Source organism: Doryrhamphus excisus, linkage group LG7 (genome assembly GCF_037039965.1).
Source record: "Doryrhamphus excisus strain RoL-2023G ecotype Guam linkage group LG7, RoL_Dexc_Guam_v1.1, whole genome shotgun sequence".
NCBI lineage: Eukaryota > Metazoa > Chordata > Actinopteri > Syngnathiformes > Syngnathidae > Doryrhamphus > Doryrhamphus excisus.
In genome coordinates, this window is record NC_136363.1 from 20490688 (window position 1) to 20515979 (window position 25292).

The following is a 25292-nucleotide window of genomic DNA, read 5'->3' on the forward strand; positions in this document are numbered from 1 at the left end:
TTGTAATTGTGAATGGTGAATGGAGCTCAAAGGTTATGGAGGTCTTAAAGGAATAGAAAACAGGTAAGAAACTTCATGAAAAGTTCAGTCATTGTTTTTGTCACGCCACAGAACATTTAGGTGTTGGTGGTGGCGCTGGTTGTTGCCTTCTATTTTCTGCCGCCTGTGTTTCTGCAGCTGCCGGCTGTCAATCCAACGTGCTTTGGCAGAAGGTCAGCGGGCGGAAGGACGAGGGAGCGTAACCACATTTGACAACATTTAAGCTCGACATGAAGCCTCGACATGCTGCCGCCTCCGCTGCTGCTGCTGTGTTTCTGTTCTCACTGCTCTGGCCTGGTCAGTAATGATACGTTTATTTATTATTTTTTCAGTTAGCAGTACTATCAGATCAGTCAGGGTGTACTTTGGTTAAATCACCCAGGAAGGGTTTTTTGTTTGTGCTTAACTTCTGTAGAAAAGTCCAAAAACTCAAATTTGAATGAAACATACTGTGTGTGTGTGTTAGAGATCCAGATGGTGGTAGTTCTCTCACAATGACTAATGTATAAGCCTTGGTGGAGGTATTTTTTGTGTGTGTGTGTGTGTGTGTGTGTGTAGTGGATTAAAGCAGACTTGTAGGCCGAGTGGAGGCAGCTGCCGTGAAATTGGAGCTCGCCTTCTTTCTTTTCTCTACCGCTTTGAAACAAACTAAAAAAGTCACATGATGGAAAGTGATGGTGTTGTTCTTCAGGTTTTGTGGTCTTTGAGTCTTCTCAAAGTGTCTTTTTTTTGGTATGACTCTTTGCAGGCTGCTGGTGCAGGAACGAGGAGGAACGTCTCATCAACTTCCTGTTCAAGGAGCGCGCCTACAGCAAGGAGTTGCGTCCAGTGCAGAGACAGCAGGACGCAGTGGACGTGTACCTCGCTCTCACCCTCTCCAATCTTATCTCCTTGGTAACCGGAAGGATGGATAGATGTACAGGACTTGTGTTTGGCGCTCATGCAGCTTCTGTGTTCCTTTCCGTAGAAAGAAGTGGACGAGACGTTGCTCACCAACGTTTGGATCGACCATGTGAGTTTGCATGGAAGATGCTTCTTTTGTGTCTTGGTGAAAAAAATGAGTTGCAAGTCGTCTAATCATGGACACTAAGGGACTGTTTTTCTGGCAGATGTTATCGTTGTATTCACAAAGAGATTTACATTACACCCCTACTTTTAATAGATGAAAACCCTTTTTTATCTGTAAATAAATGTCGCTCCGGATTATAAGTCGCACAAGGCCAAAAATGCATAATCAGGTAAAAAAAAAAAACATACATAAGTCGCACTGGAGTATAAGTCGCATTTTTTGCGAGTAATTTATTTTAACTACTTGACCAAAACAGACATTACGTCCTCTTGGAAGGCAAGTTCTAACAATAAAAGAATAGAGAACAGGCTGAATAGGTGTAAGATATGCTAATACAATGCTAACTGCTACACAAAAAATAAACACGAACAGAAAAGGCGTCCAGTCTTTATGTGACATAAACAGTTTTTTCATTTATAAGTCGCAGGAACAGCCAACCTATGATAAAAAATTGCCACTAATAGTCAGGAAAATACAGTAATTAGGAGTTAACTATGGACAAATGTGATTAATTTTGACCCAAATACTCAGAAACCTTTAAGGGACTGACAAAACATGGCCGCAGTCACACAAAATGGCTTTTCAGGGGAACCTAACTCATTGTCCTTAAGTCAATGAGCATTTGTCGTCATGGTTATGGGCATTACCTGCGTGCTAGCCTTGACGACAACCCATATTGGACGCCACAAATGTAATTTGTGTGTGTGTGTGTGTTAGACATGGACGGACTACCGACTGACGTGGAACACGACTGAGTTTGACGGCATTGACATGCTCCGCCTCCCGTCCAGCATGGTTTGGCTGCCAGAGATTGTGCTCGAAAACAAGTAAGCGTCTTTTTTTTTTTTTTTACTTGAAAAAAACTATATATGACCCCAATTAACCAAGACCCCCCCCACCCCCAAGCAATGACGCCCAGTTCCAGGTGGCCTACTACAGCAACGTGCTGGTGAGCAACGATGGTCTGTGCTACTGGTTGCCTCCCGCCATCTTCCGCTCATCCTGCTCCATCAATGTCAACTACTTCCCCTTCGACTGGCAGAACTGCACGCTCAAATTCACGTAAGCCGCCACGACTATTTTTCATCAGAAGATGGCGTTGTTCCACACAGCAGAGAAAGATGTCCTCCTTTGCAGCTCGCTCACTTACAACGCCAAGGAGATCAGGATGCTCCTGAAGGAAGAAAGCGACGATTCAAGCAAGTGGACGGTGGAGTGGATCATCATCGACCCTGCCGGTTGGACAGGTAAGTTATCTCGGCCTTCTCGTCTTTTGCCGAGCGTCTCCACAAGCACTAAAATCGCCATTCCCTTGTCCCGCAGAGAACGGCGAGTGGGAGGTGATCCACCGTCCGGCCAAGAGGAACACCTACAGACACATTCCCATGGACAGCAACAAGCACCAGGACATCACCTTCTACCTGATCATCAAGCGCAAACCTCTCTTCTACATCGTCAACATCATCATCCCCTGTGTGCTCATCTCCTTCCTCGCCTCGCTCGTCTACTACCTGCCTGCCGACAGTCAGTGCTGCTTTTTCACCTATTAATCATACTTCAATCAGTCGGACAGGAGCTAAAATAAATAACGCTAATTAAAGATCCTGTTGCTGTTTTTAAGGACCTACTGTAGAAATGCTATTCAAAGAACCCAGTTGAAAATGACACTAATGTCCAGCAGGGCCCTCGCTAGTGAAGCTCTGCTCCTTCTTTCATGTGTGTGTGTGTGTGTGTGTTCAGGTGGCGAGAAGATGACCTTGTCCATTTCGGTCTTGCTCGCTCAGTCTGTCTTCCTGCTGCTGATCTCTCAAAGGCTGCCGGAAACTTCCATGTCTGTTCCGCTTATTGTCAAGTAAGCCGCGCTGACATATACACACCTCCATGAGCAGGTGTTTAGTTTTTTTTTAAAGCTTGATGTGTCTCAGGTACCTGATGTTCATCATGGTGCTGGTGACGGTGGTGGTGTTGAACTGCGTAGTGGTCCTCAACCTGCACTTTAGGAGCCCGAGTACTCACGTCATGTCTGAGTGGACCAAGACGGTAACACACACACACATAGCACCAAAGACAAAGTTAAGGACGACAACGACTATTTTGTCTGCACCACTGTTGCACAGTTCTTCCTTGAGCGTCTGCCTCGCATCCTGCGTATGTCCCGCCCCGCCGAGGCGGAGCCATACTGGGATGGAGCGTTGCCACGGCGGTCCAGCTCGGCAGGCTACATCGCCTCGGCGGAGGAGTACTACAGCGTCAAGTCCCGCAGCGACCTCATGTTCGAGCGACAGTCGGTGAGACACGGCCTCACTGCCCGACCCACGCATGCCTCAGGTACGCAAACACGGACCCCCGGAACGGGTCGATAGATAAGGAACAGTTGAACACCCTGAGTTCTTTGCCAGTGAAAAAGCTGCAGGAGGACGGCGGCATCACAGAGCAGCTCTACGGGGAAATCAAGCCGGCGGTGGACGGAGCCAACTACATCATCAAGCACATGCGCAACAAGAACGACTACAACGAGGTGAGGCGGTGCACAGCCGCAAACCATGATGATGTGGCGTTTAAGTAAAAAAAACATGGCTGACAACCTCCATAAGCAAGTATGCAGCCATTACATTATCGCCATCCCTCACATTATCACTGTTCAATTATTGAAATGAATGCGACATTACCTTATATTACATTACCTTAACACTGCATGAAGTCAGCCATGGCATGTCCCATATGATGGAGTCCAAAAAAGGTTCTCCTCACATTCTGTGCGGAAGTGGTAAGTTTTTGGATTCATAAGTTTAGAAGAAAAAATACACTTGAGGATAACTGGTTAGCTCGTTAGCTTGATAGCTAGTGGCTGTCTGGAGTCCCTGCAGCATGAGTGGCAATGTGGTGTAAACAATGAATAATTGGAGTGCAAAGGTGACCATATGTAGGGGTGCTATTTCATGTTCAAGGGGCTCTATGACGCTAACACCTTTTACACAAAGCTAGGACGTTGGTGTTTTGTTCAAATAGCTTAGCATATACCGTAATGACTGCAGGAGAAAGACAACTGGAGTGGCATCGCTCGCACGGTTGACCGACTTTGTCTCTTCCTGGTTACCCCGGTGATGACCTTTGGCACCATCATCATCTTCCTCATGGGCCTTTACAACCACCCTCCACCTTTGCCCTTTGCTGGTGACTCCTACAACTACAGGGAGGAAAACCCACGTCTGATGTGACACACACACACACACACTCACCACACACACATATGCACACATTCTAATTTTGTTTTGACTTTGGTGCTGTTTTTTTTCTGTAACTTGAGCTGACTAATGAAATTTGAGCGTTGCCATGGAAAACACCAGAAAAAGCGTCCATTGGTTTTGTATATTGGATGTGAACAATCATCACAAAGTAATCGAGAGGGCGCCAAAAAAACAATTATTGTAAATGCTGCCATTATAGCTGGGGCAGTTATTTACCAAACCTGCAAAGAGAACAGGGTGTTAGCTGTTAGCTGTGAATGCTGAATTTGTGGGGATCCACTGTACTTTCACCGTGCACACAAATGTAATGAACATGTGCGAGTTCCAAATTGAAACAATGTAACAAAACGCTCATAAACAGCTTAAATTTGCCCAGCAACATTCAGCATTATATGCAGGTATGAAAAAGATTTTGTCCACGGGTTCGAATGTTTCACTCGTCCTTATCGTCGTTGTCTTTGTGCTCCATGTCGACCTTGTAGTTGCTCTGCGAGTTGTCCTCCTGTTCTTTGTCCTTGGCTTTGTCAATGCATTGCACTGGGAGAGGGAGCACCGCATAGTTATTATGAGCTTCACACCAATCACTCCTCCTTTTGACGTAACTTAGCACAGACTCACCTTTACAGAACAGGTATCCTGTGATTATGTAGAGTACAGCCAATAAGATCAACGCCATGACAAAGTAAAACCACCACCCATAATCACCTGATGGAGGAAAATGTAGTCTTTTATTGCCAATACATCCAAAATATTGATGATTGGGCAATTTTTTTAAACAAAGAGGAATAATAAGGAATATGCTAATTTGGTATTGGTTATGTATTTCTGCTGGGATACATATTATTATCATATTATAAGCTCATCACCTGATTCAAACAGCCTGGCTGGTTTTAACTCCACTTAATTCAACCTTTTTAAATTCACAAGTGATGATGTCTTTACCTGAGGTCACGATGACGTCAGTCTGCGTGAAGTACGTTACGTCAGGTGTCCGAACCTCGCAGGTATACCGACCCTGATGCAGCGGCTCCACGTTGGGCAGCTTCAGATGACGCCACGCCGAGCGGCTGTCCATGACGCGAATCTTCCAGTCGTCTGAGAGACTCAGGTGGCTGTGTAGGCCGCTGACGTTCATGGAGAGGATGTGCTCGGAGCGCCGGATCCTCCACGTGAGCTCGAAGGCATCAAGGTCCTCGCGTGGGAGACTGCAGGGCACTTTGATGTCACTGCCGGCGGGTGAGCGGATGGCGGCTGCGGAGAAGAGACGACACGACACGACATGAACCAGGTTTTGTGAGTTTGTCAGTTCTAGTAGGTTGTTACCTTCCACCTTCAGGTAGGCTCTTTTGGACGAGTCCTCGCTGGTGACTTTACAAATGAAGGTCATCGCCGTGATGCTGGTATCGGCCGCCTTCAGCTGGAGGGTGCTCTCAATGTCGAAGAAGCGCAGATAGGTTTCCTCCGTCTTGGTTTTGTTGTAGAAGAGTTTAGTTTCTTTGAGCGGCTCGACAGACCAGGTCAGGAAGGGCTTCGGGTAGATGCGTTCTGCTCGACAGTAGACCACATCGTCGCTGAACTCCATGCCGATCTTCTCGACAGGAGCTGCATCACACATGACGATACAACCGTCTCGGTCATGTTCCCCCCCCAAAGGTGGTACTTTCTGAGTCGGACTACCTTTCACCGTCAGGATGATGACACCTGACTCGTCACTTTGCGGTGCAGTTATGGTGATGCAGACGTATCTGCCCTCGTCGTGTGGCGTCACGTTCCTCAGCAGCAGCGTGGCGTTGCCCTCCAGGACCTGGTCGGCGTACAAGTCCGTCCTGCCCTTGTACTTGTCTGCCGGCGAGCTGTGGCCGACCACCCAGCTGGTGTTGCCGTAACGCGTGCAACTCACCACAGCGTTTTTCTTGTACCACATGATGCGCGCACCTATGCCGTCAGACGCGAATTGACACGGGAGCACGCACTCGTCTGACGCCAGGCATGTGACGTTGATCTCTGTCAACACAATCGCAGAGCTATGTTAGTGCACGTAAACTATGCCGTTGTTGGCTACAATAAAGCGTGAACGCACCCACCGGTTCTGCGAGATTCTGACTGCTTTGTTGTATTATGAATGCTTAATTACCTACATTTATGCCACATGAATATCGACATTATGAATATTTTTTCTATCATCCTGACCTTTTTAACCCTAATTTAACAAGTTTCAAGTTCATTTAAATCCAGCAGAGGGTGCTGTCTCAAAAGTCAGTCCTCTCAACATTATCCAGCTGGAGGATGCTTTAACAAGCAAGACGTCACGTGACGCTGCACGTTTTGTAAGTACACTACTGTTTAATAAATGTGAGCGACATATTCTAGATTTTAGGGTATTAAAAATAGCCATTTTGGGTGTGTTTATCTTCCTGGAAGTCACATAAGAGACCCTCCCCTCTGTCACACTTTTACGTTTCAGGTAAGAGTCACTTACTGATAATAAGAGTACAGGACTACAAGCACCGGCCGTGACATTCGGTACACAAAACCAGTCAGAGAAAGGCTTCACTCACTTTCGGCTGAGGATTGTGCGAAGGTCAGCAACACGTGAAGAGAGCAGAGAACGATATATCGGTCCTTCGCCATGATGATTTTCAGAAACACTGGTATAACACTTTCTGTTTTGATTTGACAAACTGGATTGACAACATTAACCAGATGATTATCAGACCCAGAAAAACGACTTGTTGACGATTGATGACTTTGTTACTATTTTAATAGTACATCAAATAGTTAAAGCTTTGACCTCAAAGGTTAGAAGTGACCTTTGTTGTTTTAAAATGCTTTAGTAAGCTTGACTGGGAAGCAGTTTTAGGTGCCTGTAGCTTTAATGCTAATGAGCTGTGTGTCTCCCAAGAAGCACTATCATGTACTTGCTCTACCTTTTACATATATACCGTATCTCCTGTCCACATGTCACATACAACACAATAACATTAAGGAGTGGCATAGGAGGGCATAAACGCTCGTAGTATGTGATGCCAAAGTGCTAACATTACACTCAAACTTTTAACAGCAACCGCAAGCTAGGTTAGCCTGGATCAAACCAGGTGAGGTTATTTTTATGTTGTGCACTTTGAGCTACACGATACTGAAAGGAAGAAAAACAAAAGACAGCGCACATACATTGTTTTAATAAATACATGTTTTGATTTTTAAAAAAAATGTCTTATGTCCATTGTTCTTCATGACTTGTGAACACTTGTGGCAACTTGTGTGTAGATCAAGCTCCTCCTCCTGAGTCCCGACGGCGAGTCTCCTGTTGACCTCCTTTCCCCTTAAATGACGTTGCTTGTCCCTTGGCCTACAACCAGCAGGTAAGCATTCTCATCAGCTGTTGATGATTACACACGTGCAGTCACATGACCAGCGAGAGCATGGAAAAAAGGTTTTACCTGTGTTGTTTTTGCAAAAAACACAATACGCTAGAATTGCCAGCACAGCGAGCGTTGCCACCACCCCGATCACAATATGCGTGCGACCTTGTGAAGGTCCTGCAACACAAATGGACCAGTTAGCCTGATTTGACCAAGAGATGACTGTCACTTATTATTATAAATAATAGTTGTATAATAATATATAATAATAGTTACATGGCTCTGGATTTATCACGTGTGTATATATATACGTATATAGGTCAAATCATGACTTGGCATCATCACATGGCATCCATCTCCATTAGATGTGGGGCATGTGTGGACTGCGGTGATATACTATGAAGGTGTCAGCTTTTCTATCTTCCAGTATGACCTTACCGTCCGCCATCCTCAGGAAAAAGGTGGTCACGCTTGTTTCTGTCGCATTGGTCACTTCGCACGTGTACGTTCCCTCGTGGTCGCTGGACAGATGGTGCAGAGCGAGTCTTCCCTGAGCGGACACGTTCTTCACCTGCTTCTTCCAGTTCTCGCTGACACTGCTGCTTCTGTTGACGATGGTCTGACTTTGGTTGAACATCCAGACGAGGTTTGTTTTATCAGTCAAGAACAAACAGTCGATGGTGGTCTCTCCTTCAGAAACGCTGATATTCGCTGGAATTGAACGAAAGAAGACAAGCAGGCCTGCTGATACTTGTGCATGTACAGTATCTCCTTATATTCTTTTGTGAAATACTTTAAGTTCTTACATATGTTCCTCCAGGTGAGCCTCCTGCTGCTGCGACTTCTGACATCACAAATGTAGTCCACCTGAGGAGCGTCGTCCCCTGCCAGGTCCAGCAAGTTGCTAATGCTGTAAAGCTGCGTCCCCTTATCCCTGGATGTGTGTGTGGTGTTCCGCAGTGCGTGAGGAAGTGGAGGCTTGGTGGACCAGGTGAGTTGAGGCTCAGGGTAGAGTCCGCTTGAGCTGCACACCAACTTGTTGTCAGCTTCTTGGATGTGGATTTTGGTGACCGGAGCTGGAAAACAAACAAAGAAACTTTTCATCTAGCTAACGTTTATCTCTTGAGAGTGTGCTCACCTTCCACGTGGAGGTTGAGGAATGAGGTCATTTTGTCTGTGATGGTTCCTACGTAGCACTTGTACCTTCCCTCATCGGCAACAAGCACTTCCTTCAGAAGGATAGAAGAATTCCCTTTTCCAATGTTCTCCTTGAACATTGAGGTCCTGCCCTTAAAGTGCTGGTCCTGGAGTTGCAGCTGGTCCTTATCGTAGTAGTAGGAATGGACGTTAATGTCCTTTGAAGTCACCTTGAGCCAGTGTATGACCACATCGTCTCCAACAGGAAAGTTAGCCTCTAAAAGGCAGCTCTTATTCAGACCACACCAAACATCTTTGTCACCTGGAGAAACACAGGGGTGTGCAAAATCTGCCTCAGGGACCATTTGCAGCTCACAGCTGTCGTTTTATTGGCCCGCGGTATATTGTAACAATGAAGTCAAAGGTTTTATACTGAAAGCACATATTTTGCTTATATTAGATGTATTGTACTGGTAATGGTATTCATATAATTTCATGTAAACATGCATTAGATTACAATTGAATGCATCACATAATCAATTCCCGGTTCCACATGTCTAAAAGGAGTAGAAAGAATCAAAGCTTATTGAATCCTAACCCTCCATCGGGTACTTTTACAATCAGTAACTGTTAAATTTGTTCACTTCCTGCTTTTCTGATATTATTTTTTTATTTTTATTTTTTGTATTTTATGTATTTTTTGACACATATGGAAGTACAAGGTGATATGATCATATAATGACATAATGGGTACCGTAGTAACCATCATTATAGTGATATATATATATATATATATAACACGTCATGAGTAGTTCAAGACTATTTATCCTTACTGTAGTTTAAAGTGAAACAAGGAAATACAGTACAGAAAGAACGTGCTCTGACAGGGTGTGTTACTGTGTGTCATATGTGATGTCGTGAAATTGAAATTATCCTCCTTGCAGCGCTGCTGTAATGACAATAATGTCTATCTGCACCCATTCAATCATCATGGCGAGAGGCAGGCTACACCCAGGAATGGACGCTTGTCAATCACAAGCATTCACACGGACACATGAACGCCCGTCAGGTGAGCCAACCACTACACGAAAACATTCACAAAACACTTAGCTGCTTTTTGGACTCAAAAGTGTGAGGTCCTCCTTACCTCCGCTGACGACATGGCACAGAAAGGTCACGACCACCAAACATGCCGCAGACGCTGTTTCCATTTTCTTCTCATTTACAGAAAGTCTGTACGCACCAAGCAACCCGGTCAGGCTGCATGCCTGGAATGGTAATTTAGGTCAGAGTTTAAAGTGCTTTCTCAACAAAACTGCTTGCGTCACGCCCAGCAGGCGGTGCCAGGCTCGTGATAGGGCCCTCCCTGTTGAGAGCCCCCCTGCAGACATCCTTCACATTCCTTCATTCATTCCAATGCACTGACGATCTGTATGAATAGTTATTTATTAACTATATGGCACATTGCTCCACATATGACAGAAAGTGTTGTTGTCATGAAGAAAATCTCCACCCTTCCCAAAAACTTTGGTCTTGACTCCGGAGTGACCCTCAGCTAACCGCAAAGGGTCGGCTACAAAAACAAAAGGTTTCTTGTGGGTTCTTCCCACGAAAACCCTTCCCTTTCTCAGCAGAACATCTGGACTTAATTCCCAATTGAATTTTTTTTTTTCTTTGTCGTCACAGCTGGTCACAAATATGTGGACTAGGATACATCGAGGCATTGGTGGGCTCAGGAGAGGCCCGACTGTTCATTGGTGCCGCCAGCGAGAACACGCCCTCCCTCGCTCATCTGACTCTCATCACCAACATCTAAAAATCACAAACACGAGCAACAAATTAGACCAACAGTGACTGCTCGTGTCTTCACAACACAATGGCTCTATCTAGTGGACATTCATGTAACTGCAGTTTGGTGACCTTTGACTGAGTTCAGCTCTGTCACCTCCTCAGGGTCTCTCCTGGGGGGCTTGGCGGCGCTTCCTGACCAAAAACAAACACCATGAGGCATTTAGGAACATGCGACTGCAACGCTTCATGTGTGTCGTCTTCACCTTTAAGCTTCAGGTAAGCAAACATGGCAACCAGTCCCAGAATCACCACTGCCGCCGCCAGGGCCACGATCCACCAGTATGACGCCGCTTCCGATGTGCTCCGATTCACTGCGCATACACACATACGTGACACGTGACACATGCGCACTCACGTAGCAACGGGCATTTCACAGCTGTGAAGTCGCTGCAGGTGCTAGCGCCACATAAGGTCAGCTAACAATAGTGCCATACATTTTCAGCTAATGTGAGTACACCTTACTACATCTTATTTTGTAGATACTACTCAAAGATACTCAATATGACAGGAGTGCTCTGTTGTTCTTAAGCATCTACTGCAAAGCATCAGTCAAAGATCCTTTATAAAGCAGGAGCGCTAATGTTTTTAAGGGCCCGCTGCAAAAATAAAATCAAAGCTCCTTAATGTGACAGGAGTGCTGTGTTGTTTTTAAGGACCTGCAACACTGCGAAAACGTAGTCAAAGATCCTCTATATGAAAGGAGCACTCACTGTACTTCAAAAACACACATCAAAGATTCTATATATGACGGGAGCACTTTGTCGTTTTTATACATGCATTGGAAGTGCAGTCAGAGATCCTATATGTCCCGGAGCGCTCTGCTCTTAGCGTCTACTGCAAAAACACTAGTCACAGATCCTCTATTTGACAGGAACACTTTGACATTTTTATACATGCATTGGAAGTGCAGTCAGAGATCCTATATGTCCCGGAGCGCTCTGCTCTTTTTAGCATATGTTGTAAAAACACTAGTCAAAGATCCTCTATTTGACAGGAGCACTTTGTCGTTTTTTTATACATGCATTGGAAGTGCAGTCAGAGATCCTATATGTCCTGGAGTTCTCTGCTCTTTTCCGCATATACTGTAAACACGAGTCAAAGATCCTCTATTTGACAAGAGCACTCTCCTGATTTTTATGCCCTACTGCAGAAACACTAGTCAAAGATTGTAAAAGAGTGTTCTGCTGTATTTAAGGACATACTCCCCCAAAGAACTGCTAATCAAAGATCCTCTATATGATAGATCTAGTGCAGATGCCCCACCCCTCACCTGTGGGGCCATCGATGGAGACGTCCGTGCGTTCCGTGTGCGTGTTGTACGGCACAGAGAACACGCAGCTGTACGTTCCCGTGTGCACGCCGTGCTCAGGGTCCATCAGGCGCAGGGATCCGTCCCCAAAAGGCACCCTGAAGCCGTCCAGCTCCACGTGGTTGTCCCAGGACGGCGTGGAGACGCTGTCCCCTGAGCGACTGTCATAGGTGAGGATGTGCGCCGGGTCCTCGCCGTTGGTGAAGCTCCAGTGGAGGGTGGGGTTGTTCAGGTAGGGTGGAGCGAAGCAGGGGATGGTCAGGTCACGCCCCTCACTTCCTCTTATTTCTGTCAAAGAGTAAGATTGGCTGCCATCCTGGAAGAAGGCGTGTCCAATGACATGGTCTCACCTCTCTCCCGCAGTGAGGACATCCATGTTGAACCCCCGTAGGAAGTGCTGACTTTGCATATGTAGATGAGGTCTGGTTGGCCGCTCAGGGTCTTGAGCCTGCTGTCTGCCGTGTAGAGCCCCCGCTTGTCAGCCAGCATGCGTGTGATCGGTCGCAAGTCTTCAAAAGTGGGCGGTTCTGTGGCCCATGTGACCCGAGGCGGCGGGAAGACGTTGCGGACGATGCACTTCATCTCTTCGTAGCCGCTCAGCCTGTTGAGCTCCAGAGACAGTCCTTGGATGGGCGCTATGCAAAAACAGGTTCTTGATGAGTCCTGAAAGTTCTTACACTTGAGCATGTTGGCATCAAACCTACCCTCCACCTTCAAGACCACCTTGGCATTGTGCTCCCCCGTGGAGGTGCGCACGTGACACCTGTACGTGCCGCGGTCCTTCAGACCCACCTCCTTCAGCACCAAGCTGGCGTTGCCCCCTGAGATCACTTGTGGGAACATGGCGGCGTGGCCGGCGAGCGCCTGGCTTGCGGTCTGGCCGCTGATGTCTCCTCGGCGGAAGCTGAAAACCACCACATCCTGCTGGAACCAGCGGACACTCTCCTGCGTGGCGGGCGGGAAGCTGCAGGGGAGGAGGCACTCCTCCGAGACCAGACAGGTCATGGTAACATCTGGGAGAAGACACAAGTCATGATTGTTGGGAAGCGGTGCCAAGTGGTCTCAAAACTGTGGTACAAGTGAATTGTACGCAGGCTCCATCTAGTGGCAACAGCAAGTACATGCGCCACAAGCAAACCAGAGGTGGTAGTTTGTGTAAAAAGTCTGAGAATATTTTTACACGTTTTTTTTAAGTCACACGTAAAAGCAACAATTGCAGTGCCACGTACAGCCACTAGAGGGCGACAGAAAGTGCACCTTGAATCAAACTTCTGTTTCCATTCTTAGGTGATAATAGTATCACACTAATCAGTGTCACTTCCCCCTTGATGACATCACAGTCAGGTCGCCATGGTGATGACGCTGCTTTTTGTATGCATCCTGACACGTAAAAGAGGAAATTAGACCATATTTCTTTAGAAATATGCTCATACTTACTACAAATGGCACCTTGTCTGGCAATTATTTAGTGTTTTTCAACTTTTAAACATGGAGATCCAGCTGGAATGTCTCTTTTTGTGCTGGATCAAGAGCCTGCAGGGGCAAGTGTGCATTTTTGGGGCGCTCTTCACGAGACTATCCCGACTTTCCTCTGGCTTTTGCGTACTTTTCAGTCGGACGTTCCTGTCATTCTTCCTCTTAAAGCTCAACACAGACAGTAGCAGAGCAATGAGTCACGGCTCTGACTCACTTCATCTGTGTTGAAATAAATTAAAAAAACAACCCTGACATGACAAGTGGCGTGCTCACCTGCGTGTGTTCGACTTGGATTAGGAAATGCTGTGATGTGAACAAATAGGCCTGGAAGGCGGCCATGTCTATTTACATGTAGGCACACTATGTATTTCACTGTCTTACTATGCTCGGTGATACATTTCGTCCCTTGACGTGCTCACAGCAGTCGAGGTCAAAGGGTCACCAATGACCCTGCAGCACATTTTTGCCCTGAAACTTGTCTTTACAGGCTCAACGTGCCATATTTGTAAGAAAGGACAGGGGGACAACATGTGTGGTCAGACACTGGAAAGTTCTCACCCTGCTGGATAGAAAAAGTGATGTCTCCACAGAAGAAATGTTCCAAATCTGCAGCTTTTGTGTAGTTTAGTTAGACGCTTTCTTTTTCCCCTTACCGTACAGACTTTCCTTCAGAATGAGGTAAAGTCACTAAACTCTTAAACGTTCCCATCCTCTAAAAAACACAAACTGAGGCTTAACTCAGCAGTAAGTCGAACATAAACTGAGTGACGTTGAAGTCAAGCTACGTCTGGAAAGATTTCCAATTAACCCTTGCCTAGTTAACCCTTCAAAGGCACTCCAACTCTGAAAATCTAACATTTCATTGTAAAATGCAAAAAAAAAAAAAAAGTGAGTCAAAGATCCCCTATTTGTTGGGCGAATTCTGCTGTTTTTAGTCATCTGCTGCAAAAAACCTAGTCAAAGATCCTCTATAGTACAAGAGTGCTGTGCTTGTTTTTGGAATCTACTGCAAAAATGCGAGTCAAAGCTCTTTTATATGACAAGAGCATGCTGCTGTTTTTCGTAATCTACTTGAACAAGTGTCAAAGATCCTCTGTATGACAGGAGTGCCCTGCTGTTTTTAAGGACCTACTGCAAAAATGTGAGTCAAAGATCTTTCATATGACAAGAATATTATGCTGTTTTTCCTAATCTTCTTTAAGAATAATAGTTAAAGATCTTCTGCTGTTTTTAAGGACCTACTGCAAAAATGTGAGTCAAAGATCTTTTATATGACAAGAATATTATGCTGTTTTTCCTAATCTTCTTTAAGAATAATAGTTAAAGATCTTCTGACCGGAGCCGCCTGCTGTTTTTAAGGACTTACTGTAAAAATGTGAGTCAAAGATCCTCTATTTGTTGGGCAAATTCTGCTGTTTTTAGTCATCTGCTGCAAAAACCTACTGCAGAATGTGAGTCAAAGATCCACCATATGACAGGCTCCTTCTGCTGTTGAAGAAGACATGTCACAGATTCTCTATATTCCAGAAGAGCGGTGCCGTTTTTTGGAAATCTATTGCATAACTAGAGAGTGAATAAAGCACTTCAGTAACCAAATAGGACTACATTTAATCAGCCATGAAACCCAACGGGCACTCCTGTTTTTGTTTGCAGCTCGAACCTGAATCCCCCTGCTGACGGATCACTGAGGCTCGGGGACAAAGGCGCATTTGTGTCTCACCTGGTGTCTTGTCCTGCGCGGCGGCGCTGATGGCGAAGAGGAGGCAGGCCCAGATGCTCAACGTCGACATGGTTGGCTTTGACACACACTCACAGTGAGTCTTCAGGCTTCAGTCCATTCTCGTTTGGCTCTAGCGTGTGTGCGTGCGCGTGTGCACGTATGCTTGGCCAGGTTTTTTCCCTCTCTGTGGTTTGACATCACACAACAACAAAAAAAGACAAAATTACAGACACCTCCTCACTGATGTGGACAGAGCAAGATGGGAGACGTGACGGAACACGTGCGGCGGCCCTTTGAGTAGAAAGCGGTTTGGATCCAGGAGGATTCCCTTTTCATCACTTCTGGCTTTCGTTCTTTCGTCTGCATCTTTTCATCTCTTAAGAAGCGCATTGTCTCTTCACGCTTCAATTGAGATGAAACCTTTGAGTGCACGCCGATAACACGCCACATGGCGGCACTATGAATACTGTGATTAGTGTCCACTATCGGCTCCTACGCCATCACGTTAAGTCTTCTATTGAGACATCGCATCAGTGAGGACTGGGGAGTGAACATGTCAGGAAGTCTTTGTGAAGAATGTGCAAAGTCAGAAAGCCCCCGTGGGGCATCAGACTACAAAAAAAGTCAAGTAGGGAGTCTACAGGAAGTCCATGTGGGGAGTGAGACATCAAAACGTTTGCGTGGAGTGACATGTCATGACAAAGTCATGTCGGGAGTATTTTACTGTAAGTTCGTGTGTACGGTTTAAAATCCAAGAAAGTGAAAGGAGTGAGATGTCAACGAGACACAGAAGTGTGAGAGGAGTGAGATGTCCAATGAAGGTTCATTCAAGTGGCGAGACCTACAAAGTCTGTATGAGGAGTTAGAAAACGAAACTCTAATTTGATGTTAGGAGTGAGAGCTCACCTTGAGATATTGATACGTCTCTGTCAAGAGTGATAATCTGTGTAAGAAGTGAGACATCCATACATCCAAAGGAAGCGTGAGAGGAGTGAGACATCAGTATGTCCATGCAAAGAGTGAGATATCAGTACGTCTGTGTGAGTAGGGAGAAGTCAGTAATTTCCTTACAGGAGTGAGACATCAGCCTGTCAGGAAAACGTCAGCCCGACATCAGTTATAGGCTGTGGTTTTAGTGTTGAAGAAGAAGACGTCAGGAAATCCCGAGAGAGGAGTGAGACGTGATTAAAAATCGGCAGGGGACACTTACAGTAAAATCTGTCCAAAAGAGGAAGAGTCGAGCCCCGGCGCCCTCCGAGCCTTGTTAGCGTGACTGGATCAACAGGTTATTTAGAGAATACACCGCATGCTCACACACTCCGACACACACTTGTCTGAGGATGGGGTGGAGTTTGGTTGGCCACACACACACACACACACACACACAGTCCATTCAAATGTCAGAGAGCTTTGTTTACAAAGTGGGAATGTGAAGACCGGCCTCGAGGGTGTCAATCACTCAAATGAAAGATGTTCTTCAAAATTTCATCCTCTTGTGTCACCCTGTAGTTCTATATATTGTACTTCTATGTCATAATACTTAATAATCACAACCCACTAGTGGGATTCAGCTGAAAGCAGAAGTCAGTGTGCTGTCACTCCACTTGCTTCTTGTTTCTCCTGCCCCAAGTGGACAAACACCTGCACTGCAACTCGAAAAAACCCTGACATTATTTTTTACTGTGGTTTGAAGCAACCACATGATCAAAACATGAATGAGAAAATGACAAACATGAGGATTCTAATGGATGTGCATTTTCTGACGATAAGGATGATTATAAGGATGAGTAACATGAGAATGGTCATGACTGTCTTGATTCTTTTGGCCTGAAAATGAGAGCACGTTGTGGATGATGATGAAAATGAGAAACATGATAGCGATGAGAATGATGCACAATTTGTCTCTCACGGTGATTGTAATGAGAAACACGACAATGATGAAAAACAGAAACATGAGAATGATGCACATGGTGCTTGAGAATGAGGATGTTGTCGATCACGGTCATGATAAAGATGAGGACGATGTACACAGTGGTTCAGTGGAGTGTCACTTCATGTCACGATGAAGATGACAATGACAAATAATGAGGTTGATGAGGTTGAACCCTCTTGGTCCGACTGTGAGGATTATGTTGACGATGGTAATGATAAAACAGACGGTAAAGATGAGACGACATGTCTCAGATTTCTCAGCCTGACCATGAAGATGATAAAATAATGTTACAATGATGTCAATGAGAAACATGAGAATGATTCATCATCTGTCCTGTTTTGTGATTCTTTTTCAGGCACTGAGTGGATCTGGATTATTTCAGACAAAACCACGTCAGAAAATATCCAGAACATTGAAAGTCCAATTGTGTGTGTGTGTGTGTTGGATTATGTCTTTCCAGAGGTGTAAATTGAGGGGCGAGATGAGGCTGGATTAGGGATTAACTCTTGACAACCTTTTATTGTTTATGAGCCGCCTCCAGATTTGGGATTTTTTTTTCCCAATTTGCACACACACACACACTCACACACACACACAGACAAGTTAAAGGTGTGCATGCAACCCCAACAGGTGCCTGCTTTTTTTTTCATGGCTGCGCTGATAAAATCCTGATTAGTGTGTTTGTAGGTTAGAGAAAGATTGCTGTGGCTGTAGATAAGAGGATTAGGGTGGAATTAGTGTCATTCCTCCATCGCCGGGAGGAATAGATTCATATCGATTTTAATCAGAGAGAGAACAATTCACAGATGAGGCAGGCAGAGGAGGAGTGATGTGACCCCTGAAAAGGCAGACGTTCCTGGACATGATGAGGGATGCAGCAGCGATAACAAGACGAAGCGGGACCACTTCCTGGGACGCGTCTGGAAGTGCGTCCGTCCCCGCCGTGAGCTGTGAGATGTTCGCTCCCAGCTTCCCACGCTAGTCCGCACGAGCTGGAGGCCTGACTGGGGAGACGTGGAGGTGCTGGGGGGTGAGGAGTTTGTGGGGGCGGGCCGGAGGTGGATGCTATGAAAGATGAAGGTGGACGTGCTGGCTTGTCTGACGGTGGCCGCCGCGAGCCTTGTCGCCATGGTGACCGGGGGTCGCAGCTCCGGACGCAGGAAGCACAAGGAAGTCTTCCTGGGAGAAAACAGCAAGTTCAAGTTTGGGGGGTGAGGACTTCATGTCTTGGAGACTGCTGAGGAACTATTATAGGCACTGATCTGTGTGTGTGTGCGTGTGTGTGTGTGTGTGTGTGTTCTTTGAGCAGACGGATCGACTACAAGCTGAAGAAGCAGGACAGCACCAAAACACTTTTGATAAAAAGTGAACAGCTGCTGAGGATCGAGGAGCACGACTTTGCCATCAGACCTGGCTTTGGAGGTCTCTCACACACACACACACACACACACACACACACACATGTACATACTAAATGAGAAACATGGGAATGAGAATAACAATGACAAAGATAAGAATCGGTAAAATTTGGGTGGATTGACTTTCTTCATGCCTGACTATGAGAATGAGGTGAGATGATGATGATAATGATGACAATGACAAAAGTGCACACCCGAAAACGACGTTACAATGATAAAAATGAGGATGACGACGACAGCACGTGTTGGCTCTCATGGCTTGATGATGACTTCCAACGACAATGATAGAAAGTTGTCAATGAGAAAGATGGATAATGATGCAGGGTGCTTTCTTTTTCGATGGTTCACTTGACCTGACGATGATACAAAAATGAGAATGAATGAATTGAATAGCACACGTTGGCTCTTATGCTTCCACGATGAGGATGCGGATGATGATTACAATGATAATGAGTTCTCAGTGAAAAAGACGGAGACTGGATTAGATAAATGATGGTTTGTTTGCCCTGAGAATGAGAACGCTGTTACAATGACGACAATGATAATAATGAGGATGATGGACACTCCCTTTGGATTGCACGTGTTAGCTCTCATGGCTCGACAATGAGGATGTGGATGATAGAAAGTTGTCAGTGAGAAAGATGATGATAGTCATACGTATAATGAGATGACATGGACAAAAATGAGAATGATACTGACAGATGAGGATGAGGATACAGATACACAGATACCAACGACAAAACATGAGGACGGTGCACACATGTTTTGGGCGGTACTTGATTGACGATGACGATGATGACGGTGATAAAGATGACAATGATAAACATGGGAATGATAATGAGGAGGCTGCATGACGCGTCACGCCTCTACTGAGGTTGTCCAGACGATGACTGTGATAATGATGTACAGATTTTGGATGACCTGATGATGTGATGAAGGGCACTGGGTCACCATGACGACGGCTGTCTCAAGCCACAATCACCCAACACTGACCCAGATTGGACCTGAGTGTGTGTGTGTGTGTGTGTGTGTGTGTGCCCATGATCACTCCAACAGGATTGTGTATCCTCGCGTGTGTTATTGTAATACGACAGGAGCCTTTGAGTGCGTGTTGCCATTGTGTGCGTTTGGGAGATGGGGGTCGTGTGCAATAATCTGGATTATATTCCAGGTCTGAAGCAGATGGAAACAAACGTTGAAAATGGCCGATACACAACAACACAGCGGGACACAAAAAGACTTATGGCTCGCATGTTTGTGTCACCGGTGAATACAGGAAATAAACAGGACGTCCTCAGCAACAACACTTTGGATGTCCGCAAACTTGGAAGATATGTCCACCCTTACCGCCTCCGCTCCACATTGTTGACTGTGTGACCTGTCATTTTGTCACCCAGCACACACACAAAAGCACACACTGTCCCAAAACCACGTGTGTGACCTCTTGTTATTTCAACATATGTAGTACCACATCCACATTTTGTGTGAGTGTCTATTAGTGAGGATGCATGATTATACTTGTGTATTGATGTCAATGCATATTAGTGTACACACAGTAAAAGTGCAAATTACATTTATTTGTTATACTTTAGGGCTGCACAGCGGATGAGTGGTTAGACCTCACAGCTAGGAAACCCGAGTTCAATCCCACCCTCGGCCATCACTGTGTGGATTTGCATATTCTCCCCGTGCATGCGTGGGTTTTCTCCGGGGACTCCGGTTCCCTCCCACGCGTTAATTGGCGACTCCAAATTGTCCATAGGTATGAATGTGAGTGTGAATGGTCGTTTGTCTATATGTGCCCTGTGATTGGCTGGCCACCAGTCCAGGGTGTACCCCGCCTCTTGCCCGAAGACAGCTGGGATAGGCTCCAGCAACCCCCGCGACCCTCGTGAGGAAAAGCGATACAAAATGTCAAACTCTATTCACATGCCATTGTCATGTTATATATGACCGTAAATACATTTGTTATGTCGAGATTGGCTTTGTAGTTGCGTTGAGTGCGTATGAATCATGGAGGAGCGTCTCCCTGGTGCTAACAATAATCACATGATGAAATTGAAGCCTGTCATCCAGTGATCCACCTGACCAAGTGTTCACCTTACAAACAAGTTCATCCGTCAATGCTCAGGTGACGTTTATAAAATGCAGGCTGACTCGTCGACAGTGCATGCGAGCCAATGTGATTTTTCACTCGACAATGGAAGGGAATGACAGTAATGATGGTGATGGGATGTTTGTGTGGCAGGTTTGGGTCAGGACAACATGATAGATGTTAGCTCTTACCTCTGCGACTTTTGAACCCAAACTAAACCAAACAAATGAAGCTGAGCAAAAATAAACCATGCTTATATGCTCCCTAGTGGTCGTTAGCAGTGTTTATATAGTATATATGATATCAGAGTCTTTAACCACATGGTTATTAATGAATAGTATATTGCACGACACAGAAGCAGGAACAGAACCAATGTTGTAATAGCGGGAAGGAGCAAACTGATCATCCAGCTTGGAGTTTCACACCAACAATGCAAACAGTAGTGACATTCTAAAGTGCACGCAGAGGTAGATGTTACCAATGTTGTAATATTGCTAAGTAGCAAACTGATTATCCAGCATTAAGAGCACTGATGAACACTGATTGCACAATCACATGAGTTTCACACCAACAATGCAAACAGTAGTGACATTTTAAAGTGCACGCAGAGGTAGATGTTACCAATGTTGTAACATGAAGGAGCAAATTCCTCAGCTAGCATTAATAGCATGGATGAACGCTGATGACACAACCGCATCAGTTTCACACCAACAATGCAAACAGTAGTGACATTTTAAAGTGCATGCAGAGGTAGGTGTTACCAATGTTGTAATATTGCTAAGTAGCAAACTGATCATCCAGCATTAATAGCACTGATGAACGCTGATGGCACAACCACATGAGTTTCACACCAACAATGCAAACAATAGTGACATTTTAAAGTGCATGCAGAGGTAGAGGGTGAGGGTGTGTTTTGATATGTGGCGTTGGGGGAATTGGGGAATTTACAGTGATTTTCAGCCTTTCTACAAAACTAGAAATGAATTGTTGGTCTCTCAGCTCTCATACTTGAAAGTAAAAGTAATCTCAGTCTTTATCACTTTGCCGCTTGAGATGATGTCATCACACACCTGAAGCTACTTAAGCCTTTAAGGCCAAGCGAGAGTTGAACTCGGGGGGGGGGGGGAAAAAGACACACACAGGGCCGGGGGCGTGACATGGGGAAAAAGAAACAGAGTGAGTCACCCGCTGGCTCACTTTTGCGGTTGTCGTGGCGACTGCTGCAGCGGGAGCTTTGCCTGGCTTCATTAGGTAAAGTGTTTATTGAGCTGCTGTCATGCTGACGCTCAGGTGGAATTAACACACAATGACACACAAACACACACTGTCAATGTAAAGACGGGTTCTTTATATGCTCATTCTGCTGTCACATAAAACAAACATACGAAAGCTTAATAACTTGCGGACGCAATTCAGAGATTAGTAGGTCAGAAGGCATTTTCAAAGATTACGCTTTTGCTTTTGTTGATTTTTTTTGGCTACGGCGAGAGGCTCACAATGTTAAGAGACATCTTTCTAGTATAGAATAGTTAATTAATACCAATAATAGTTACTAGCAGTTTACTGGAGTTGACCTTTGAACCTGTCTGACAGGATCAGCCATCCCGGTGGGCATCGACGTGCAGGTGGAGAGCATCGACAGCATCTCAGAAGTCAACATGGTGACAAATAGCAAACACAATTATGTTCAACATGTTCAATATTTTTAGTTTCGCTTTTAGACTTATCTGTGTTTTGTTTTTTTTTTGCAGGATTTCACCATGACCTTGTACCTGCGCCACTACTGGAAAGACGAGCGCCTGGCCTTCCCGTCTCGAAACAACCAGAGCAGGACTTTCGACTCGCGGCTGGTGAAGAAGATCTGGGTCCCGGATGTCTTCTTTGTCCACTCCAAGCGCTCCTTCATCCATGACACCACCACGGAGAACATTATGCTGCGTGTTTACCCCGACGGGAACATCCTCTACAGCGTCAGGTGACCTCGCCAAGCGCTGTTAGCGTTAGCATGAGCTTTTAACCTGTCCCCCTTCTGAAAGATTTCCGGAATGTACCGAATAAAGCTTAAGCAGTGTGACACAGGAGGGGCGGTTGCCGTGGCAACACAGCAAGAAAGGTCAGTCCGGGACAAGATGAAAAGCTGCTCTCCTGGTTTGGTTTTTCAGGGTCACCGTGACGGCTTTGTGCTCCATGGACTTCAGCAGCTTCCCTCTGGACACACAGAACTGCTCACTGGAGCTGGAAAGCTGTAAGAGCCACACACACACACACACACACACACACACACACACACACATGCACAGTCATGACGCTAATCGTCTCACCTCCTCGCCACAGATGCGTACAATGAGAACGATTTGATGCTGTACTGGAAAAACGGGAACGACTCCCTGAGGACCGACGAGATCGTCTTGTCTCAGTTCTTCATCGAGCATTTCCATCCCTCCAGCGGCCTGGCCTTCTACAGCAGCACAGGTGGGCAGTCGTACCTAATGAAGCGGCCTCAGCCTGGTCCAGAATGTCACATAGAACCTGTATGTGTGTGTGTGTCAGGATGGTACAACCGTCTGTTCATCAACTTCATCCTGCGGAGGCACATCTTCTTCTTCATGCTGCAGACGTACTTCCCCACCATGCTGATGGTGGTTCTGTCCTGGGTGTCCTTCTGGATCGACCGCAGGGCCGTCCCTGCTCGAGTCTCTTTAGGTGAACCTCCCTAAAGATGAAGAAAAACATCTAAAGAGCTCATGTCTGACCTCTCATTGAGTCCAATATTTGTTGTCCTTCCACCTGCAGGTATAACCACAGTGCTTACCATGTCCACCATCATCACAGGAGTGTCCTCCTCCATGCCTCAGGTGAGACGCACACTGAGGAGACAGCCAAAAAGAACTATAAAATGTGCGCCTGTCTGTGTGCTGTCCAGGTGTCCTATGTGAAGGCGGTGGACATCTACCTGTGGACCAGCTTCCTGTTTGTCTTCCTGTCCGTCATCGAGTATGCGGCTGTGAACTACTGCACCACACTGGAGGAGATGAGGAAAATGAGGAGGGGAAAGGTCAGGAAAGGAGCTCAACATGAGCACCTGTTTGAGCATTCCAGCATACAAACAGCTCCCTCTGGTGGCAAAATGGCGGCATGTCATGCTTAATTATTTCCCTGCACCAAAATACTCCATAATGAAGAAGGCCAGCGCTAACAAACTAGCAATGAGATGTTAGATGTCGTTTGTGTGTCTTTCCAGCTTCCCTCCACCTTCAACGCAAGCCAGGCCATGGCCTTCGACGGCTGTTTCCACGACAACGACATTGAGCTGACACCCTTCCCTAGCATGGCTCAAGCTCTGACCTCCGACCCCCTCACAGCGCCCTCACCGCACCAGGACCCCTGCCCCTCAGAGGGGACCCGCCTGCGACGGCAGCGCTCCTTGCGGGAGAACGTGGACCTCCTGGTGAGCAACAGCTACATGATCGATTCGTACTCCCGCCTGGCCTTCCCTCTGTCCTACCTCCTCTTCAACACCATCTACTGGAGCCTCTACTCCTGAGCCGCTGAGGTTACACTAAGGAAGGCCCACATGGCCCACACATGCACGTGGAGACCATGAAGACTCCATACAGAGATGTTCCAGCAGATTCAAACCCGGATCTGCAGACCGCAAGGCTGACACTAACCACAAGGGCACCATACTTGAATATACCCGTCTTGTGGCGGAATCACACAACTAAATGAAATAAAACTACCGTACTTTTTGAAAAATACTTTTTTTTATAACTTGTTCTTCATTGTGTATGTTTTCAGCAATGACTAATAAATGGGGATAGCTTATAAATAACACGGGATAATAAAACTGTGATAACGTTATTTACGACCTTTGAAAATGCTTTGCGGCCATTATTTCCCTGTTGCCACGGTAACCCAAAACCTAATTTAGTGCTTTGTAAATGGCGGCTTCAGTCAACTGCGCAAGCGCAACGAAGCGTAACTACACACCGGACTTGTGCCCTACCTTGGAAACTGACAGGTGAGTTTTTGACGTACCTACCTAAAAAAATGTACATATTTACCTCATTGCCTGCAGTAAAGGTTAAAGGTTTGAAAAACTACAATTCCATTCATACCAACAGCTAACAGCTACACCGGCGGATAACTAGCTAGCTAGCTAGCTAGCATACGTCGAAGACGCTGTCACTTGGCTTTTTTCTTCCTCAAATCCTGCTAGTTTGATCGCTTAACAAGACCTTAAAATACTTTTTAAAGGTGTATCTTTTTTCGTCTTAACAAGTTTTACTGACATAACTTTGGTAACGATTCTAGGTAGCTTTAGCTCCTCTGTCTTCATGTTAAAGTAACTATTTTCACTATAATTACTATTTAGAGGATATTGTTAATTTTAAGAAAACAAAGTTGCTGTGTATTCAAATAGATAAATGTATTTTTTGATGTTACCATCATGTCTGCTGTTCAGTGCTTCCTGTCCAGTCTCCATGGCGACCATCAACGGCAGCTCTTCCAGTGGAGGTGGCGGTGGTCCCCAGTCACATTACTTCAAATTGGAACTCAGATGGTCCCTAAGTACTTTCGCTTCCAACAGCCACTTCACATAGAATAATATGAATAATAGGTGTACAGTATTAC

General features: G+C 45.8%; 4 protein-coding genes and 1 long non-coding RNA gene across 7 annotated transcripts; 3 read left to right on the plus strand and 2 right to left on the minus strand.

The window, feature by feature from the left end:
• The first annotated feature begins 6 nt into the window (after positions 1-6).
• Positions 7-5132, plus strand: chrnd (cholinergic receptor, nicotinic, delta (muscle)). Its single transcript, XM_078792403.1, has 12 exons — positions 7-336; positions 788-933; positions 1007-1051; positions 1826-1935; positions 2015-2170; positions 2246-2355; positions 2432-2632; positions 2849-2960; positions 3034-3148; positions 3226-3436; positions 3508-3626; positions 4144-5132. The coding sequence occupies exons 1-12, from the start codon at positions 270-272 to the stop codon at positions 4324-4326; spliced, it is 1575 nt and encodes a 524-aa protein (XP_078648529.1). The 5' UTR covers positions 7-269; the 3' UTR covers positions 4327-5132.
• A 2385-nt stretch (positions 5133-7517) lies between these two features.
• hhla2b.2 (HERV-H LTR-associating 2b, tandem duplicate 2) lies at positions 7518-10164 on the minus strand. 2 transcript variants are annotated; one of them, XM_078792407.1, is made up of 6 exons: positions 10003-10164; positions 8857-9177; positions 8525-8794; positions 8157-8429; positions 7797-7895; positions 7518-7705 (listed from the first exon to the last, which is right to left on the minus strand). In XM_078792407.1, the coding sequence occupies exons 1-6, from the start codon at positions 10064-10066 to the stop codon at positions 7680-7682; spliced, it is 1053 nt and encodes a 350-aa protein (XP_078648533.1). In that variant the 5' UTR covers positions 10067-10164; the 3' UTR covers positions 7518-7679. The 2 variants fall into 2 exon arrangements, with proteins under 2 accessions (XP_078648533.1, XP_078648535.1); XM_078792409.1 differs by having other exon boundaries at positions 8857-9040; positions 10003-10108.
• LOC131108475 (gamma-aminobutyric acid receptor subunit rho-3) lies at positions 9826-24785 on the plus strand. Of its 2 annotated transcripts, none has more exons than XM_078792405.1 (12): positions 9826-9924; positions 10809-10922; positions 15145-15305; positions 17500-18355; positions 18454-18566; positions 22251-22318; positions 22409-22632; positions 22820-22902; positions 22992-23360; positions 23451-23512; positions 23581-23712; positions 23899-24785. In XM_078792405.1, exons 4-12 carry the CDS (start codon positions 18219-18221, stop codon positions 24199-24201), a joined length of 1491 nt encoding a protein of 496 aa, XP_078648531.1. In that variant the 5' UTR covers positions 9826-9924; positions 10809-10922; positions 15145-15305; positions 17500-18218; the 3' UTR covers positions 24202-24785. The 2 variants fall into 2 exon arrangements, with proteins under 2 accessions (XP_078648531.1, XP_078648532.1); XM_078792406.1 differs by lacking the exon at positions 9826-9924 and having other exon boundaries at positions 10800-10922; positions 22992-23129; positions 23208-23360; positions 23899-24779.
• Positions 10299-16514, minus strand: LOC131108479 (CD276 antigen-like). The gene is made up of 8 exons (XM_058059447.2): positions 16422-16514; positions 15212-15395; positions 12720-13028; positions 12366-12650; positions 11977-12303; positions 10910-11017; positions 10776-10838; positions 10299-10667 (listed from the first exon to the last, which is right to left on the minus strand). The coding sequence occupies exons 2-8, from the start codon at positions 15279-15281 to the stop codon at positions 10588-10590; spliced, it is 1242 nt and encodes a 413-aa protein (XP_057915430.2). The 5' UTR covers positions 15282-15395; positions 16422-16514; the 3' UTR covers positions 10299-10587.
• On the plus strand, positions 18934-21776 carry LOC144899570 (uncharacterized). The gene is made up of 2 exons (XR_013627807.1): positions 18934-21124; positions 21268-21776. It is a non-coding gene; the product is annotated as an uncharacterized LOC144899570 (long non-coding RNA).
• Positions 24786-25292: the final 507 nt, after the last annotated feature.